The sequence below is a fragment of the Bos taurus genome, chromosome 3, assembly GCF_002263795.3.
Source record: "Bos taurus isolate L1 Dominette 01449 registration number 42190680 breed Hereford chromosome 3, ARS-UCD2.0, whole genome shotgun sequence".
Classification (NCBI taxonomy): Eukaryota; Metazoa; Chordata; class Mammalia; order Artiodactyla; family Bovidae; genus Bos; species Bos taurus.
The window spans coordinates 4,206,105-4,226,266 of NC_037330.1; the positions used below are offsets into that span (position 1 = coordinate 4,206,105).

The window sequence follows — 20,162 nt, forward strand, 5'->3', positions numbered from 1 at the left end:
GAAGTCAATAAGTGTTAGTTATTAATACAATTATTAAATGTCATTTTAGTCTGTTAATTTTCACTTCTTATTGATTTTTAATTGTTCTTTAATTTGCTGCTTTATACTACTTCCTTATTTTATTACTACTTGATCTGTTTTATAATTTTTGTAAGTATGTTCTCAGTGGATGCTATTTATTTCAACCACTCATTCTAGCTTATTTTATGTTTTAATTGTTCTCTTTACTGCTCGTGTATCATAATTGCCTGCAACCTTCGTTTTGCCATTTCACATGCAATTTTCTCCACCTCTTGCTATTTTTATCCTTTCATTGCCTATTTTCTTCTTAATTATGTTTCTCTTATTTCCTGGATCTTTATAATTTGCCATTATTTTCTTCTGTTTTTAGTCTCATTCATCCACAGATGAATAAAGCTTGTTAGGCTGAGCACCGAAGAATTGATGCTTTTGAACTGTGGTGTTGGAGAAGACTCTTGAGAGTCCCTTGGACTGCAAGGAGATCCAACCAGTCCATTCTGAAGGAGATCAGCCCTGGGATTTCTTTGGAAGGAATGATGCTAAAGCTGAAACTCCAGTACTTTGGCCACCTCATACAGAGTTGACTCATGGAAAAGACTCTGATGCTGGGAGGGAATGGGGGCAGGAGGAGAAGGGGAAGACAGAGGATGAGACGGCTGGATGGCATCACTGACTCAATGGACGTGAGTCTGGGTGAACTCCGGGAGTTGGTGATGGACAGGGAGGCCTGGCGTGCTGCAATTCATGGGGTCGCAAAGAGTCGGACACGACTGAGCGACTGATCTGATCTGATCTGATCCATGTACTTTGTTGCACTTATTCATTTAACTCATTTTTGAAAATTTTTACTCATTTCAATTATTAAAAATGCCAAGTATTAAGTGTTGACAAAGAGGGACACTTGGTAGAAGTCCTGGCGCTGTGAAGCAGGGTGGCTCCCTCTTATCTTTTCTATTGATCTAGAAAAACTGTTACTTCTATAGTTAATGCCCCAGCTTCCTCAATGCTCGTCTTCCATCTTGTGTATGATAACTGGATCCCTGGCTAAGTTGGCTAACCAAATATGACACAGTAGTGCTATAGAGTAAGCTGTATCCAGGTAAAGACTTTCTATATAATTTTTAGATTTATTTTTAATAAAAGAACTAATCAACCTTAAACCTTCTAGATGCTACCTACCCTGGTAAGATATGTAACAGAACAGTCATAACTGAGTTCTTATAGCTCTTTCCCACATCAGCCTGGCCCCAAAATATAAATTATCAGGAAACACAATGGATTCTCTTACTGTAAGGTTCTTACCACCTCAATTAAGCGTTTAAGGACTAGGGTTTCAAGGGTCGGTCTGGATAAAGGGGAAGAACAGAAGCTTTGTAGTTAGACCATCTTGGGTCCATATCCTGGCTCAATCACTGAGTAGCAGTTTGATCTTGGGCAAACCATTTAACCTCTCTGAGTCTCCATTTTCTCATGTATAAAATGGAGACGAGAATGTTTATAAAGACATTGGTCTAAACTGAAAAGTTGAAAGTGTTAGTCTCTCCATTGTGTCTGATTCTTTGCGACCCCATGGACAGGCTCCTCTGTCTATGGAGTTCTCCAGACAAGAATACTGCTGGAGTGGATGGCCATTCCCTTCTCCAGGGAATCTTCTCTAATAGGGAAATGAACCCAGGTCTCCTGCACTGCAGGCAGATTCTTTATCATCTGAGCCCAGATTCTTTACCAGGAAAGCCCCTAAGAAAACTGGAGTGGGTTGTCATAGGGCACTCAATAAATATTATGAGCTAGTATTCTTAGTATAGACATGGATACTGGTGGAGGCTCAAGTTATCCTCAGAACATTAAGCATGTAATTAATTGTGCTTTTGTTCTTCCACCCCTCGAAAAAGGCACAGAACCCTCAGTTGTTATGCTGGGTCCCTCTATCCTGAATTCTGATGAGAGAGGGACCTGAAACTTCCCTCATCAGAACCTCATCCTCTAACTGTTAGAGCATCCTCTAGGTCTACAGGTTTCCTGAGACTGACTTACACACTCCCAGGCTAGATCAATTTCTGAAGGAGATATATAAATAGAGTATGATTTTAGACAGGTGTGTGAGTTTGAAAAACTAATAAGCTCATAGAAGTTTGGGGGAGGTTTCAGAAAATGAATTTGACTTCAAACTAAAAGACATTAGAGAAGAAAGGGGAAGAAATGGCAAAAGATTAAATGAGGAGAAATGTAATTTCTTACAAGTGAGGAAATCATATTATAATTTAACTTCCAAACATCATTGGTCTCTATATCTATATATTTTGAAAGTTCTTGGTATGGAAGAGGGCTATAAGTCTTAAAAGCCTTAAAAGCAGGCACATCAAGTCAGAACCTAAAGCAAATGTAGAATAAACCATCTTACTCCATTTTAAATGGGCCCGTTTGAGTATGAGATAGAGTGAAGGGGTGGCAAGCAGCTAGGGCTGGAAAGAGGAGGGGAACATCTGACAGGCTGGCAAAGAACAGGCTCTCCTGTGGATAACATGTGCTCAGTTCATGCTTCCTTTTCCTTCTTTTTTGATTGTTTTGTAAACTATGAGAAAGGGGGAGACCCAAGAAAGGGAAGGGTAAGAAATTTAGATGAAACTTAGAGACTATAGGCTTACTGTTTTTACATTTAATTGTGTAAAATTTTACCTCAGAAGAGAAAAAAACTACAGACAAATATCAAACTCCAATAAGTGATATACATACTAGTAGTACTTATTTAGACTAGCAGTATTTATTTATTTATTAGTATTTATTTGAAGTATATGGACTTCCCTGGTGGCTCAGACGGTAAAGCATCTGCCTGCAATGTGGGAGACCTGGGTTCAATCCCTGGGTTGGGAAGATCCCCTGGAGAAGGAAATGGCAATCCACTCCAGGACTATTGCCTGGAAAATCCCATGGAGAGAGGAGCCTGGTAGGCGACAGTCTATGGGGTCACAAAGAGTCGGACACGACTGAGCGACTTCACTTTCACTTTCAGTATTTAGGTGAAAATGCACTGTTGTCTTTGAAATGCATCAAAAAAGGAAAAAAAGATGGACTGATAGATGGGTAGAAGGATACAGAGATGAAAGAAGGATGTACGATGAGGCCAGTGGAGTAAAGCATTAATGACAGAATCTAGGTGGTAGGTATCAGATAAGTTTTGCTATAAAACTCTTCTAAATTTTCTATATGTTGGAAAATTTCAAAATAAAACTGGAAAAATTAAAAAAGAAAAAAAAAGAATCTTTAATGCAAAGATAGCTACATAATTCCTTTTCTTAGGGAAGTCTTAGGCAGTATTGAAAGGCTTTACCCACTAGAACAGAGCTTCTCAAACTCAGTGTGCTGAGGAATCATCATGGGATCTGGTTAACACGTGACATCTGATTTAAGAGTTTGGGTGAGGCTTGAGATTCTTCATTGGTCTCAAGCTCCCAGGTGATGCAAAGGATGCTGACTTGGGAGGAAGGAACATCTAAGCAGAGGCTGCCAGCAAAGACTGGTCATCTGAGAGGTCCGAAACAGAGACTGCTGCTGCTGCTAAGTCGCTTCAGTCGTGTCCGACTCTGTGTGACCCCATAGACGGTGGCCCACCAGGCTCCCCCGTCCCTGGGATTCTCCAGGCAAGAACACTGGAATGGGGTGCCATTGCCCTCTCCAATGCATGAAGGTGAAAAGTGAAAGGGAACTCGCTCAGTCGTGTCCGACTCTTAGCGACCCCATGGACTGCAGCCCACCAGGCTCCTCTGTCCATGGGATTTTCCAGTCAAGAGTAATGGAGTGGGGTGCCACTGCCTTCTCCAAAAAAGAGACTGGTCCTCTCTAATTCCCAAAGGGTTTTTAGACAGAAAGAAAGGTTTAAATCAAGATGAATTCAAAGACATGTATAGCTTAAGCTTGGAAAATTATTAGATTAGATGATTAGGGGAGGACAGAGTTGGAAATTGCTGCAAATGGAACCATAGTAAGTGTTGGTATTTATGTATTTGTATTTTCAATCTTCCTTCATATAATTAATTCATTGTTTAAAGCACATTATTACACTAATCTGAGTTAACTTCTTGCATATGGTTAATTTTTAATAGAGTTCAATTTATACAAGGAAAGGCTTATTTAAGCAGAAAGCATGCCTTTCTGTGTTCTGTGTTAGGAAGTCTACTGTTTCACAGCGTGAACACTCTTGTGCCACTTTTGGTGACCACTACAGGACGGGCAGAGCATCTAGAATTGCTCTGTCCAACATGGCAGCCACCAGCCATCAAATTAGACACAATTAATAAATTCATTTTCTTAGTCACAGTAGCCACATTTCAAGTACTTAACAACCACGTGTGGCTAATGGTTAACTTATAGGACATCAGTAAAATTTCCACTGGTGTAAAAAAGTTCTTTTGGAAAGCATAACTTTTGGCAGAGTCACCTTGCAAATCTATAAATGAATGGCAAAGTCAATCCATGTTTATAAGCATATATTTTTAGTTGGTAGGAATATTATATATATGTAAATACCTTTTATGATGGCCATTCCCCAAATTCTTTAAAAATAATATTACATTGATGATATTGGGTGCCATAGTCCTTCCCTTTCAGAGAAGCTGGGGACTATACCAGGGAACTCCCAGTCCTTCTAGCTTTCTGTGACTTTACAGAGTACAAGAACCATGTCCTATTGATATTTGCGTTCCTGGCACCAGATATCAGAAGGTTCTTAATAAATCTGTTGAATAAAGCATGTATTCATTTACTTTTTGGTTAGTTGCTTCAGACTCAAGTCAGTTGTCTCGGGGCCAGGTGCGCAATGGATAACGCGTCTGACTACAGACTCAAGTCAGTCATGCCTTCTGCCTTATATCTCTGTGAAAATGGAGAATATTTAAAGACGTGGAATAGAATTTCCCTAAACTCAATTAGAGCCAGAGATAGAGATTTTTTAAATGTACCGAATTTTAAAATAACAATTGTATTTTCTTTAAAAGAGGTTTAATATTTTATCTGAAAATAAGTTTGTCTAAGAACATGAAACTCCTTCCCAGAGGGAAAGGGGGCCATCTTCTGAAATCAATACCAACTTTTTCCACAATTGAATTCAGCCAATTTAATTACCTTAATATTTACTTAGGTCTAAGGGGCTATGCCACCTTCAGGAGCAACCACAAAAACAAACTGCCCTTTGGAGGTTGTAATTTTTTTTCTTTATAGAGCAGAAGGCAGGGGCGACTTGAATCTGGAACAACTAACCTGGTCCTAGCCCAAGAACAGCATGACTGTCCAGGGACACGTGTGGGCCCAAATGGGCAGGATGATGTATCAATTTCAGTGAAAATAGCATGGTACCATTGTTATATCATAGGTGACACTCTTCCCCAAAATACAAATTTATCTTTTCCTTATAGCTTTTAAGTATATTTCCTTTCCTCCCATATTTTCTTAGGAATGGAAAAACATCATGCTTGTAAGAACAGGGATACTAGAAGAGGCCTTTGACATCATTCAGCTCAACTGTCCTTTCTAGAGTTCAGGAAATTGAATCCTATCAAGAAAAGTGACTTGTCCAGTCACACAGGCAGAAAGTAGCAGAAATGAAGGATACGTACACACGTTTCCCCACATACACTTTAAATGTGGTCATGTTTGGACTGACTGTATCACTAGGTTTGAGATCAACAAAATTCTTTGTGACTACTTCTACTTCTAAAGAGAACGTCATCTCCACAAAAGGATACTTTATTATAGGTCCATGGTATGACATTTTTGTCAGGAGGGGAGTAGATTTCTCAAACTATTGCTAGTTGGTCTTGAATTCCCCTCTTTTGCTTTATAACTTAATTTCAAATCCCCTCCTAAACTACAGAATTTATTGGTTCCCTTGTCCTACCTAGTATTCCAAGAACAGGAAGCCTAATCTCAAATAAAGTGTTGTGTGAGACTGAAAGTTAAAAATACATCCTGACTGGCATCAGGGTCTCCAACTTGACCTGAATACATTATGAAGTAGCCTCATTCCCTTAGGTCAAAATGCTATTGATGATATATTTATTGAATGAATAGATGAATGAATATATGAATAAATGAATGAATAAATATATGAATATGCCATTGAATGATCTGGCCTCACTCACCTTTTATACCTATAAGGACTTTTACCTGGCAGCTGAGGAAAACCAATGGATTGCATATGAAATTACAATATTGGGATTTTTTTTTGCTTCAACTATTGTGGACTCAAACAGAATACTTTTCTGGTCTCAGATGCTCAGTCGATACAGTATTAAGGCTTAAAGGCCACATCATGTAAGACGCTAAAGGGACTTACTCTGTTTCCTTTAGGCTCTGTCATCAGGGAGAACCAGGCTATAGGCTTCTGGAAGGCAGGAGTCCATCAGCTCTGTACCCCTGCCTTCAACCCTGCAGATGCAGGTTCACTATGCTCAAGCCTGTCCTCACACTCTTTACCCACGAGCCTGGGGCTGTTCACTGCTACCTGTCCATAGGACCAGAGGAACCCAAAGGCAACTAACTGGGGGCACATCTGAATGTTTTAATATCTTCAAAATTCACATTTGGTTCGGTATAACAATTAAGACTTCATATAATTAAAGTGAGTTTTTAAAGATCTGCATATGATTTTAATTATCATTCTCATTCCCCACAATTCCCTACAATTCCACATGTGGCAACATCTTATATACTTTAACTGGAAAGAAGTCTCTCAGAAGCAGTTAAGAAAAAATTAAAATGATGGCATGTGGCCAAGTATTACCAAGTAACCTCTGTGATATCCAAATGCCTGAAACATGTTCACTAAAATAGTTCACTATTTTTTGCCTCAATTTCTACTTTTTATTTATTTTCTTTGTAAATGTCCTTTTGTCCCTTTGCCTAACATGGGAAAAAGCAAAAACAAAAATAAAAACACGTACGTTATGGTTTACAAAGATCAAAGCTTCATCGCTATTTTTCCACTACTATGATTATCACAAAGGAAAACCAATGAGATTTTTCTTTCATCAACTGACGTTAATGGCACTCTGCCTTTATAGAGAGAATACCAACACTTTATTTCCATTTTCACTTCATCTTTTGAGTAAGAAAACTCTTACATTGGTTATCTATCAACATTTAAGAGGGGACTGGAGTGAACTTACTCATTTATGTCACATTCTAAAATAATTAAAATAAATCATTTCACTCTAAAAACTGAATGCTTTCTGCCACCACAAATCTCTGAATTCAAAGGAAGAAGTTCACATGAGGCAAGCTTTCTCCTTCCCTCTAGATCCGATCGGGGGTAAGTGATGGAGCAGGGAGAAAGCACGGTGGAGGCGAACTCAAATGGGAAAGTTGTCTGGTGAGAGGAGCCTACGGTTGAGTCTGGGGTCCCTGGAGTGAACAGTAGAAATCAAAAAACATACTTGTAGGACTCCAGAGTTAACTAAGCTGAAAGGACCTTAGAGCTTATTCATTGGGAAAATTTGACAGATGAATGATATAGAGACGAAGAGACTTGCCAGAAGAAAAGCCACAAGAAGAATCCAAGTTTCCTGACTTCACGCTGCTGCTACTTTTCACCTGTTCGTACAGGTTCTGGTCCAAAGTCTGGTAGAGACAGCATTGAGAACCCCATAAAAACCGATGTTCTCCAGACTTGTGGTTGCCAAGGGGGGCTGGGGGGAGGGGAAGGAAGGACTGGGAGTTTGGCATTAGCAGATGCAAACTATTATATATAGGATAGATATACAACAAGGTCCTGCTGTATACCACAAGGAGCTATATTCCACACCCTGTGACAAGCCATAACGGAAAAGAATATGAAAAAGAATGTGTGTATGTATAATTGAGTCACTTTGCTGCACAGAAGAAATTAACACAATATTTTAAATCATCTATAGTTATCAATTTTTTTTAAAAGAAAAGATATTCTCTTGCTATATGGATGGCTACCCCATAAACAGGTTTTGGTAAGGGGATTCTTTTAGGAAAGATACCATTAAAGAATTCAAAGTGATAATTCTCTTGAAAATATCATCACTGTACAGCTTAATTTATTTAATGCTGATCTGACTCTTATTCTCAGAGAATTTGCCTTGGTCAAAAAGTTTTTCCAAAAAGGAATACTTAAAAAGCTTTTTGAGTTAAAAAGAGAGCCTATTGTGAGTTAGTAACTCATTTAAGAGAAAAGTCATTGCTGGATCCTTTACAGCTGTTATGTAATTATGTGGCATTTTAAAATTCAGTGGTAACTTGTCTCCTTCTATCTGATTTATTCATTCAACAAACATATTTTGAGCAACTAATATATACATTTTAGGACATGTATTTGGGAATGAAATACAGAGAGTGTGAAGTGTGTCTGTGCACATATCTGTAATGCAAGGGAATGTATATATATGATAGAGAGAAGAGGGAAAGGAGGGTTAAGAAGACAAACAGTGAGGAGGAGCTAGGTGTGGGACAGTCAGTGACGTGGGGGAGTGGGTGGGACACGGAAGGTAATATAGAAGAAAGGACATTTCCATAGATGACACACAGGTGTGAAGGCTGGGGGATGTGTGTAGCCAGGTAAAGGTGAGCTGACCACACTGCTTGGCATCCAAAGATTACTGGATGACAGGATGAGGGGGATGGAGAGGCAGACAGGGCCAGAGAGTAGAGGATTCTGAATGTCAGACTCAGGGACTGCATTTTCTTAGGTGGGCAACAGAGAGGTGCTCATGATTTCTGGGCAAGGAATGACAAAATTCAGGGGATGTGGGTAAGAGAAAGGAGACACTGAAGGCAGTAATGGTAATTAAGAAATATGCACAATAGCTAGCTAATAAACTTTTCTAGAAGGAGGGTGGTGGCCATGGGAAAGGAAAGGAAAGAGTGGCTTTGAGAGCTAAGTGATCTTTCAGCCTGTCTGATGGACGGAGAAGTGCAATAATCTCCCTCCATCTCTTAGAACCACTCTAAGCCCAGTAAACACTGCCCGTTGTCATTTGAGAACACAAAGCACTTAAGGAGCTATAATTTAAGGCTCACCATGGCTAAGAAAGGGGGTCCTTAAGCCTTGTATAACTCTGTATCCTTTTCAAAAGCATACCTTTCCATCAGAAGAGGGGAAAAAATGGCAACTGTGTCCTAACCTATCTTCACTGCTGCTGCTGCTGCTAAGTCGCTTCAGTCGTGTCTGACTCTGTGCGACCCCAGAGATGGCAGCCCACCAGGCTCCCCCGTCCCTGGGATTCTCCAGGGCAAGAACACTGGAGTGGGTTGCCATTTCCTTCTCCAATGCATGAAAGTGAAAAGTGAAAGGGTAGTCACTCAGTTGGGTCTGACTCTTAGCGACCCCATGGACTACAGCCTACCAGGCTCCTCCATCCATGGGATTTTCCAGGCAAGAGTACTGGAGTGGGGTGCCATTGCCTTCTCCTAGAAACTACCTACTGGAAAAACCGCTCACACAGAGGAAAAAGGTCAAATTAGAAAGTTATCACTTACAACATTTCATCTGCACTCATGTGGAACAACTGATGCTTTGCCAAGCCCTTTCCTACCTATTTTCTCATTTCCCCTAAAGCAGCCATGAAGGTATTAAGAGTGGGAATTCCTACCCCCATTTTATAAAGACAAGGTTTGATGTCTGTCCATGGACACATGTGAGTAACAAGGACCAGAGTCTCTCAGCTCCCAGCGCAGGGTTCTTACCACTACACATTGTGACCCCATTGCTACATGGGCTGAGTTAATGCAAGTGGTCTGAACTCCATGAGATTTAAAACAGACGCTGGTTGGATAAGATGTGGGTGCTGTAAAACCTAGTCAGGAGAGCAGATAAAGGCTGCCCAGAAAATGTCCTCCGCCGAGTGAAACACAATCCAGAGCCCAGCTGGGAATTCCATTGCCTCCTTGGGTTTTGGAATTATTTATTTTTATTCCTTGGCTCAAATCTTTCATTCCTGTCCTTGTCTCTTCTCATCTCACTCCTTTTTCTCTCTCTCTCCTCCTAGCAGCCAGTACCCCTCTCTGTACATACGCATGTCTCGGCATCTAATACCACTCTCTAAAAATAGCTCTGACAAGCTTAGTCTCCTGCAGGTGACACAACTTAAAATTGATACCAAAAGACCAGACCATATCATGATCAGCCTTTGATTCATTTACCCTGTGTACTAAAGACCCTGAAATAAAATAAACACAGTTCACAGGGGAAAAAAATTAATGCAAAATGAGACTCTTTCAAGTGGCATTTTCCAGCCCAGTTTTTTGTGGTGGGTTTATGTAATCAGACATAATAGTCTGCACATGTGTGGTTACACTATTTCAGAAATGATTCCCAGCCCACCAGATGACGTCAGAGGGGCCCATGGTGAGCCTCCTGAGTCTGAGGGCGGCTCTCTTCTGCTCAATTAGGAAAGATGCCAAATAGCAGAACTGTCAGCCCAACTTCCTGCCCAGTCACGTAGAGTTTCTTCAGTTCTCGTTCTGAGTGTGCCCGCAGTCTCCTCCCCACACTCTTTTCCTTCATCATGTTCCTCTCATCCACTTACACACAGAGCAAAACTTTTCCTGGAAAGACCTATATTCCAGCTCAAAAAGTTCCAGGCAATGTATACATGCCTATGCACTTGAACAAATCCCTCTCCCCCAACAAAGAACAACTTAATTCATTTGGAATCCATTTTTGAGAAGAGAATTCTCCATCATACTGTCTTGGATTTTTCTAAGCAGGCACCTAGCAAGTCAGCCATGAATATAAGAATAATAATTAGTATAAGCACAAGAAGGGAAAAATCCTTCTGCTCTGGAAACTTTCTAAAAAACAGACAAAGGTGCCTAGAGTATGTTTAACAGGGTCAGCTTTGACCTCCTACTTCCCTCCCAGAGAGGAGCTTGACAAATATTATAGAAATTCAGAGGATATTTTGCCAAAGGAAGGTAGAAAATAAAGAATTCTTACTTGGAAGAGGCCTTGAAAGTCACCAAGACAGTTACCACCTGGTACTTAACCCTCTTCCACAACATCCTGACCAAGTATTAATACTTAGCCAAACCATGCCTGCATGCTCCAATGATAGGGAATCCTTGGCTTCCATAGGCAATAGACCCCTTCTTTGGACAGCACTGACTGTAAAAAAGGCCCCTCCAATGTTGAAGTAAAATGTTTCTACTCAGGATTCTACCCTACTCCCTTTAGATCATTCAGAATGAAGCCAATATCTCAGAGATGACAGCATGTCTCTAACTATTACTTACCATCAAACCTTCTCTTTAATAGGTTAAGAATTCCTAATTTTTTTCAACCATTCCTCATCTGATGAAACAGCTGGTACCCTCTTGTTTCCTTCCAGTCTGGCCATTGTCATGTACAATTTCACCAATGTAGAACTGAAAAGCTCTCAGTATTTTCATTGCAGATGCCATACCTCAATTAGTATAGGCGAGGATTACACTAATATACAATGCCCACCTTTCCTTCCTTCCGTCCCCATGTATTTTAATCCCAACAACAGAAACGAAAAAGAAAATCCTCACTGTCATCCAATCACAGTTTTCTTAGTTAGTTCTGAGCCAGTAGTTCTACTGGAGCATCTCATGACCTCTAAAAGCCTAGGAAATCACCCCTGATCCAAAGAACAGCCTCCTTTTCCAGACTGCCCTCTTGTCCCAGCTTGCTGTCACCGCTGCTGAGATAGCGGACGATTGATCTGAGAAATCAAGTTGGATTGCTGTCCCAAATCTACACTCGGTTCTCCTTGTGTCTGTCTGATCGATTTCACTCTGTGCGACATAGCTTGTCGCTATGAATTTTCATGCTAGTCAGGAGCCGCCAGTGCACCCAAGAACAAGTAGAAGATGGTCTGCACCCCTCCCCACCCCTTCAACCTCGCCAGTCTCTGTGTTAATTTTTTTTAAATCATCCTTAGATTGGAGAAAGGTGTTTTGTTAAAGACCACAGACCAGGATGCAGGGGATTCCGGTTACCGGCCCTTCCCCATCAGGTTCTCAGGTCCCTGCTTGTGGCGACATCTCCTACCACTGTACAAGGTGTCACCTGTTTGGCAGCCCCTCTCAGCTGAAAGCATGTGGCCGCAGGTGCCATGCAAACACTGATTGTGTGTGACAGCCCTAGACGCCAGCTGCCTGCATGAAGCCTGCCCAATCGCCACTTTTTTTGAGGGTAGAATGCTGCCGATGGCATGACTGATACAGAAACAAGAAACTAGGTGACCGTAAAGCTAAGATAAGTCCTACTAAGTGGCATTCTGAGCCCTATGGCTTTGAAATAATTGGCAGTGATAGAATAGAAACAAAGGGTGGGGGGAGCCTTGTTTTCTTACACTGATGCCCTGCGGACTGTACATCTGACTGGCTGCGAGTCCGTCACTGTATCCTCCTGTCTGGCTGATAACATGGCGAAGGGTATCCACCTAAACGGATGAACAACAACAGAGAGGAGATTAGTCAGAGAGATGCAGGTAAGTGACACAGGTCATCAGCACACAGGCTACCGTTTGGGCACACCAAATTAATTGCAAATGATTGCAACCATTGGAGATATTCTTCCTGGGAAAGGAACCATTAGGAGGCTGGGCCTCCACTCTCTGCCAAATCCATTATCCTTTCTGAGCTTAGTAAGCAAGACAGAAAAACGGTCAAAGAAAGCTGGGTTTCCCAACAATGAAACTACTGTTGCATAAGACATCAGGGATTGGGTGATGGAGTGGGTGAGTGGGGAGGCTGAAAGATTTTTCCCTTCCTTCCAGATCGTCCTATACAACTTCTTTGCTCAGGAGCTTATAAAAGTCAAGGTTCTGTTTAGAAGGGCCAGCCAGCCGCCTCACAGAGAGAAGAGTGTGTGACTAATGCTGTCTTTTTGAGGACTTAAATAATGGCCGGTTGTCTAGTCTTTTGGACAAAGCCTGACTATGTATCTTCAAACTTGGTGCCAGGCAATGTTTCCAAAGCAAGGGGCTGAATCGCCAGCCAGCTGGTGTATTCCAGGCACATAATGCTTCTTGTTCCTCACGCAGGTGGGACCCTGGGTGGGCGTGGCTCAGAATCGTCCTAGCGACCCTGACCCAGAGCACACAACTTCACCCCGTCACGTCAGGCTGTGTGCTCACACAGAAGGATGGCTTCTGAGTTGTCATGAAGGCAAGCTGCTGACTAAGGCGTGCTGAGGGCTTACGCCACACGACTTGAGTTTTGTTTCCCAGCATGGACCAGACTTGTCACCAGAAACTCAAGTCCCTTGACCTCAAGGATGACTACAAAGATGAGTTTAGTCAACCTGACTGGGTATCTTTAAAGGTTAAAATGAAACCCTGAAATACTTAGGTATGCGCCTAGTCATTAATGACCTCCATATTGGGCAAACGTTGAGTGTGGAAAAACCAACAAACCAGAAAGAAACCTGGAAAGCAAGCCGACAGAGTGAACTCCTTCCTTTCCCTTTTGTGAGCAAAGAATACACTGGGTCCACTTGCCTCAGTCACCTCACCCTGCACTTGCTCCTTTCCTGCCTTCCTCGTATGACTGACAAGCCAGAGCCAAATGCATTCACAAAGTGTGGACAAGATTCCCCACGACAGTGGTTGTCTTTGTTTTGGTTTGGTTGTTGGTAAGGTTTGGTCTCTACATCTCTCTCTGTCTCTTTCTGTCTGGACAGAAGCAGGAAGTGCCAGTCCGACTGACGGCTCCTGGACTCTAAGGCATTCACCTGGCGGCACATTGGCTGGGTCCCTACCTGTGATTGCACGTTGGCTCCAACCTGGGCCCCTTGGTAAGAATCCCCATTGAGTGACTGCACGCTCATGAACAAATCTCCAGAGTTTGACATGTTAAAAGAACTGGAAGAACCTGGAAAGGAAAGAGTGAGGCACCTGAATCACAGAAAGGAAAAGGCTCAACCCCCGCAACTAACAGCCAAGAGGAAGAATGACATGCAAAGCAACTCCCCCAAACAAAACTAAAATCAAAACAATATCAACAGAGTCTGGTTAGTAGCATGAAGAACAGAGCAAGCAATAAAGGGTGCATATCGTTCATGTTATGTAAAGCCCACATCTCCCTGCAAGTTGCCTGTAGGACTGCTTCCCCTTAGCAACTTTAAGCTGAGAAAGGAAACATGTATTCTTCTCAACTTGGTCTGTTTGAACTGGAGACAGCCTCCAGCCCCTGGATCTCTCTTTCATGCCTCTAAAATTCTGGGACTGGCTGGGGGACCATGAGCTGGAGACTATGGGCTGGTCAATGATACTTCTGCCACCATGATGGAGCACCTGAGCTGTCAGCTAGATTCTAAATAAACTACTGCTCCAACCATCTACCCTCATGTGGGGAGCAGCACCTGGGGGTGGGAGGGCACGAAGGCAACGCTGCACAGTAGGGCTGGCTCTGGGATACAAGTCACTGACATTCCTGATTTTCTAGAAAGAAGATGATGTCCCCTTCTGGGTGGCAAACAGCCTAAGAGAGCCACGAAGACTACAAAAATAAATGAGAATAATATGCTCTTCTTGCCACCTGCCGTTTTAGAGGAAGATGAGACAGAAATTGAACCAGGAATTCTCAGGCATGCATGAAATATGAAATCATAATAATAATGATCAAGTGGGTCTCCAGAAGAGCATTTAACCATCTGTTTTCACCTCCTAGAGATGATGTTTTCTCCCAGACTCAGCCTGCAGGCACCACCCGGGTTCCACTGGTTCTACTATGGTAAACCTAGTCCCCCTGCCTCAACCTATACACAAGGCCGTGGAAAAACTTATTATTATTCTGAAGTCATCGTGCAGCTCAGCGCATTAGGAAAGAAAGCTCGACGTGCAAGGTTTGGTTAAAACATGACATTAGCCTGGAAAAGGAGAGACCTCAGGGACCCAGGTCAGTTCCACTCTATTTTTTCCATCCCTTTAGTGCTCAAATTGCACTCCTGCCCTTGAGTTCTGAGACCACCATCATCCGTGTGGAATCACACAACAATGATTCATGCCCCAGCTCTGACTCTTTCTTTTCTCCCAAGATGGGGATCTGTGCTGTCCTAGAGAGCTGCCTCACCTCACATGAAGAGCTGCAGCTAAGCAGAACAGGAGGGTTTTTTTGTTTGTTTATTTGTTCCATGGAAGGACCATTTAGCAGTGATTTCTAAACTCTGCCACTTTCCTTAACTCTTCATGGTACCCTCCTCCTTCCAAGGCAAGAGTCATTTAGTGACCAGATTTACTTGAGGACAATTTACCTGGGGAAAACCTCAAGTTAAGAAACACCTCCTTCCTGCTTTGTTCTTTGGGGTGTTAATCCATATGCAAGCAACCAGCTCAGTATTAATATTCTGCTATGTGGACAGATCCTCTACTCTTACTTCCTTCTCCTGTGAAAAAGGAGCTGCTTTGAAGGGTAGGGGACAAGGCAAGCACCATCCAAAGAACTATGCCATTCTCATGGCTCTGCAACATGTCTTGTGTATGTCATGTGGCACACATTTCTAGGCTTAGTTTATCTGAAACGAACTAGAAAAGTGAGGTCTTAGGCAAAATAAGTACAAGATCTGATCAGGTATGGTTTACATCCAGTCAGTGGGTGGAGGCTTTGGTGTGGACTTTCCTTCCATTAATGTGGTGCAAATCTGACAAACAGTCCTCCCTAACATGTAGGTGAAGTAGTGCATAGCACAGATCACATTCTTATGTTAAGATATATAATATATGATCTATAGTTACATCCCTCTCACATCTTTCTTTCAACCACAGCAACATAATCTAAATAGTATTTAATAGCTTTATAGTATTACAACATATGCTCACATGTAGATGTCATCAGAGTCAGGACCCAGTAGCTCTAAGAACCCAAATTATAGTTGTTGATATGAATCAGATTTTTTCCCCTGAGAGTATTCAGTTTGAAGCTCAGGTATTCTATTTCTCTCCCAACCAAATACCATGTAATAAACATACACTCTGTATGCTTGGTTGACTCTTTATTGGAAATTAGCACACAGACTGAGAAACGGAAGAAAGCCCCAAAGGGCTATGTTGATGCCAAGGAACATGGCATCCATAGAACCATGAAGGCATGGAATGTGCCATTTACAAGACAGACACTGCAATTGACACAGATGATTTAAAAAAATATATGTGCATAGATAAATTGTAAATATGTCTGGCTGCCTAATGTACATAGAGACAAATATGCGCATATCAATGTACTTCATGTACAAATGCATTTGAATCAGAGCAGTAATTGCAGGAGGAGTCCCGTGCTTTTCGCCATGCTGTTTCAGCATTTCATTGTCTCTGCACATCCGTGTACAACAGCGCCATGGTTTCTGCTTCTCTGATAAGTATCTAGAGGCAGTGATGGCATTGAGGGAAGAGACTAGGTGCCATGAATACTGCAATAAAGCAGACACAAGTCCACACAAAAATCTAAATAATGATGGGAAGACACATTCTTCATCTGGCACTAGAAGTTGGGAAGAACTTATACTAGATTGGATAACCTCCTGGAATAGGAAGTGGGCTCTCTCAGAGGTGCTGTGAAATTCTCAAAGAACTAACACAGAATTACCTGGCTTGCTGAGAATGTCAGTCTGAACCCTTACCTGCCGGTGGCTATAAAGTAATGGCAAAGACTAGAAGCACAGTTTAAGACATGTTTACCATTTAAATGGTTCTGAATTTGGCTTGGGGAGGGAGGCAAGTGGGTCATTTACTTTGTAATCTATACATTGGGGGCATATACAAAACTAAATTTGAACTCAATTAAACAGAGAAGTAATAGATCACCTATGGATTTTGATGCATTTGCTCACTCAAACACAACGTGGAGATGTGTTAACATCCATTTTCATAAGACAATTTCCTGAACACACTATTTTTACTCTAAAGAGTTTCCAGAATTAAATTTCTTCAGAAAACAAAAACAAAAACTCAGCTAAACTCAAAATCCAAAAAAAAAAAAAGTATAATAATCATAAAATCTAAACCCAGAGCAGAGTTTCTTGACCTTGGCACTGTTTACATTTTCGATCCGATAATTCTTCGTTGCGGAGGAATATCTTATGTATTATAAGACGGTCAAACAGGTGCCAGGAACACCTACCCCAGATGACTGTGACAGCCAAAAATGTCAAGTTTACCCCAACTGAGAACCAATGACCTAAAACAAAAATGAATTTCCTTTTCCTTCCTAAGGAACTCAAGGCATTTAAAAATATTAGTTCATTATAACTCAGAGCATTTTTAGGAAGCAGACGAATGGCAAGTATTGCTTTAAGTTCTGCAGTCTAGACATCAAAGCCTCACATATTAGATAGCCAGTCTGATCAGACTGGACTCCCATACTATTTGAAGGCTGGAAGACAGAGCGTGTTTGCTCAATGTAAGCTCAACTCTATCATGCTCATTTCTCTATTTTCTATGATTTTCCCCTCTCAAAATCAAATAATCATTGTTACTTTCTACTCAGCGCAAAGTACAAGAGGGAATGTTTATTTAGTCCAGTATGAAATCCCTTTAGTAGTTGTACATGTCCAGAGCTCCAATTCCAGGAGGCTATGTTTTCATCTTCCACTTAGAAATTAAGGGTAGAAACATGGGAAGAAGGAACACAGCAGAAAACATCAATGGAATAAATTCTTTCAATTGGTTTTAAAAAACAAAACCATGCAGGTATCTGTAGATTTAGTGCAAGTGTCAGTAAACTTCTCTGGCTGTGTCACCTCCTCTCCAGCCATGTGTACCATATATCAACTCCTGTTAGGAAGCCAGCGTCCAGAGATTTTAATATGATAATCTTCCGCCAATCCCTCAGAACACCAAACTTCCTTTCAGGAGTACAATAAGAATATACTAAAGAGTTTAGAGCTTGCCACTATAGTGTTGGAGGAAGAGCTGTCACAGCTGAATCTCCTGTTTTCCTTGACACACACACACACAAAGCTAAGCAAAATAATTTAATCTATGGGTTCTGAGCCTCAAAAAAGCAGGGACTGCTGAGCTAAGCAAAGATTCTGATAAGATATCAATGTTGATACCATGCTACAGAAAATATCTATAACCCACAAGCCAATTTCTGTCTTCTTGGATATTAAAAAGTTCTCCAACTCTTCCCAGTAGATAGTCTAGCCTTCCTAAAAGGGCCTTATTTTTCTGAGATATTAACTCTTGCTTTCATCATTCCATCAAAAATAAGAAATTGAAAAGGCATCACTTTAGTTCACTCCAGAAGAATTATGGATCCAGGGTTATAACTCGTGCTTCAATTGGTCCCCATTTTTCTTTTCAAAACAATTAATTTTCTTGTCTTCTTTCTATTCTTCATCCTTGTTCCATCCATTTTGCCCAGCTCTGCTGGCATAAAATATGAAGTATTCCAAGTATCTCTAAATGCTTGCTAATTCCTCACGGGACTTAGCCCTGTGTGACTTTATGAATCACGCCTAAGGAAATAGGAGGCTGGGCATATAACAACAATCAGGAATATTTAGAAGTGGCCTAAATAAAGATGGTGAAATACTGCTCTCCACACAAAAGCCTCTATAAGGAAGAAGATTTATTTGCAAAATATCTTGCAGTAGAAATAAGTATTTATATTTAGTAAAGCTTCTGGGAAAAACTCCTGCTTCAATACTGAGGATATAAAAAGTTTCCAGGTTTCAGAACTCTGGACTTCAAACTCAAAAGAAATATATTTTCACTTACTACCCTCTTATGTAAAACTTGCTATATTAGTTATCATTTACTCTTTGACATCATTACCAAGGAGCTGGTATACAACATTATCAACACACTATGTGAAAAGGTGAAAGTTCTCCCTTTATCTGAGTAGAGATTTGGGTTGTGTTAAGAGCAAAGAAAATATAGAAAAACCCATTTATAACTTTTCTTGTTAAAACATTTATCTTTTAAAATTCATGCTATTGCACATATACAATAGTATTTTCTTTTGTCTCTATTTTAGAAAAATACAAAGGGATTTCTCTGCATATTACTTCCAACAACTTAGGCACCACTGGAAAGCTTAGCTCAAATTTTCCATAATAATTTACTTTGTGCTCAGAATAGTCACATGAAGGTTAAGCCACCAGAAAAATTCCTCAGAAAACTGTAATCATAGACTGACATTCCAAGAGAGCCAACATAATTCTTAAACACAGACGAGGGGGTTAAAATGCTTACTTTTCTCTTTTTAAGTGCGTTAGGAAAGAATAAAGAAGTTACGGACTTAGTAATGAAGGGAGTCCATGGGGCCCTTCTAAGGACTAGTCATAAATCATGCTAAGCCATCTGCGAGGCAGATATATCAGGGACAGGAAAAAGTCATTTTGATATCTGTTTTGCATTATGATAACCTTTGCAAGAGTGTTGAGTGTGTTTTTGCTAATGTTGACAGAATAAAACTTCTTCCACAAAGACAAGTGAAAATGTCTGCCTAGCAGTGCAATTCAACTGGTGCTGTTGGGTCTGAAATGCTTAATAATTGACCAGATGGGAAAGAAGGAAACTCTCTGGTTACTGAACCTGTTAGCCTTGATCCTTTGTCAATAAAACCTTGATGAGAAAAGAAGGAAATACACACTCACACACAAAACCTCAAAGAGCAAATATGCTCCCTATGGTTACCTAATCTGGAGTCCTGGGTAAAGTAAAACTGGATTGAATTCTGCTTGTCTTTTACCATGTCCATGTTTACAAAGCCCTGGCCATTCTTCTTGCATGATTCCATTTAAACAAAAGAAGTCTGTGACGGTATAGCCCTGTGACTTGGAGAACCTTATGATAACAAATTAGAAGTGTCCAGAAGCTGACAGAAAACATTAGTGTGTGGAGCCTTACATGTCTCCAATAACAATCTACCATAAGGCAGAAAGATAGCTTATTTTAGTGGGCAAACAAGCTGGGAGGTCAAAGATACCACATACCTCCCCAAATGTTAGAAATTAGATTGAAAAATCATATTATGATCTAACACATTTAAATCTGTGACCTTTTAAAGTTGAAGGCATCAATTTTCTTAAATGTGCACCCCATAGCCAAAATCAATGCATCTGATTCACTATGGGGAGAAATATTATAATCTGCTTTTTATTAACATTATTAATACATAATTATATAATAAGAACTATTTCTGGTTTTCCCTTT

The 20,162-nt window shown here is 40.9% G+C and overlaps 1 protein-coding gene across 6 annotated transcripts in view; it reads right to left on the minus strand.

Annotated features, from left to right (window-relative positions):
- The window catches only part of PBX1 (PBX homeobox 1), a 335,322-nt gene that overhangs the window by 60,411 nt on the left and 254,749 nt on the right, over nt 1-20,162 (minus strand). For 4 of the 6 annotated variants that reach the window (XM_005203438.4, XM_024989644.2, XM_059884811.1 and 1 more), the window contains 2 exons: nt 13,766-13,878; nt 12,357-12,446 (listed from right to left, as the gene is read on the minus strand). In XM_005203438.4, the coding sequence (XP_005203495.1) occupies nt 12,357-12,446; nt 13,766-13,878 (203 nt within the window). The remainder of the gene's footprint in view (nt 1-12,356; nt 12,447-13,765; nt 13,879-20,162) is intronic. The other 2 variants (XM_010802730.4, XM_005203439.5) reach the window with 1 other exon arrangement.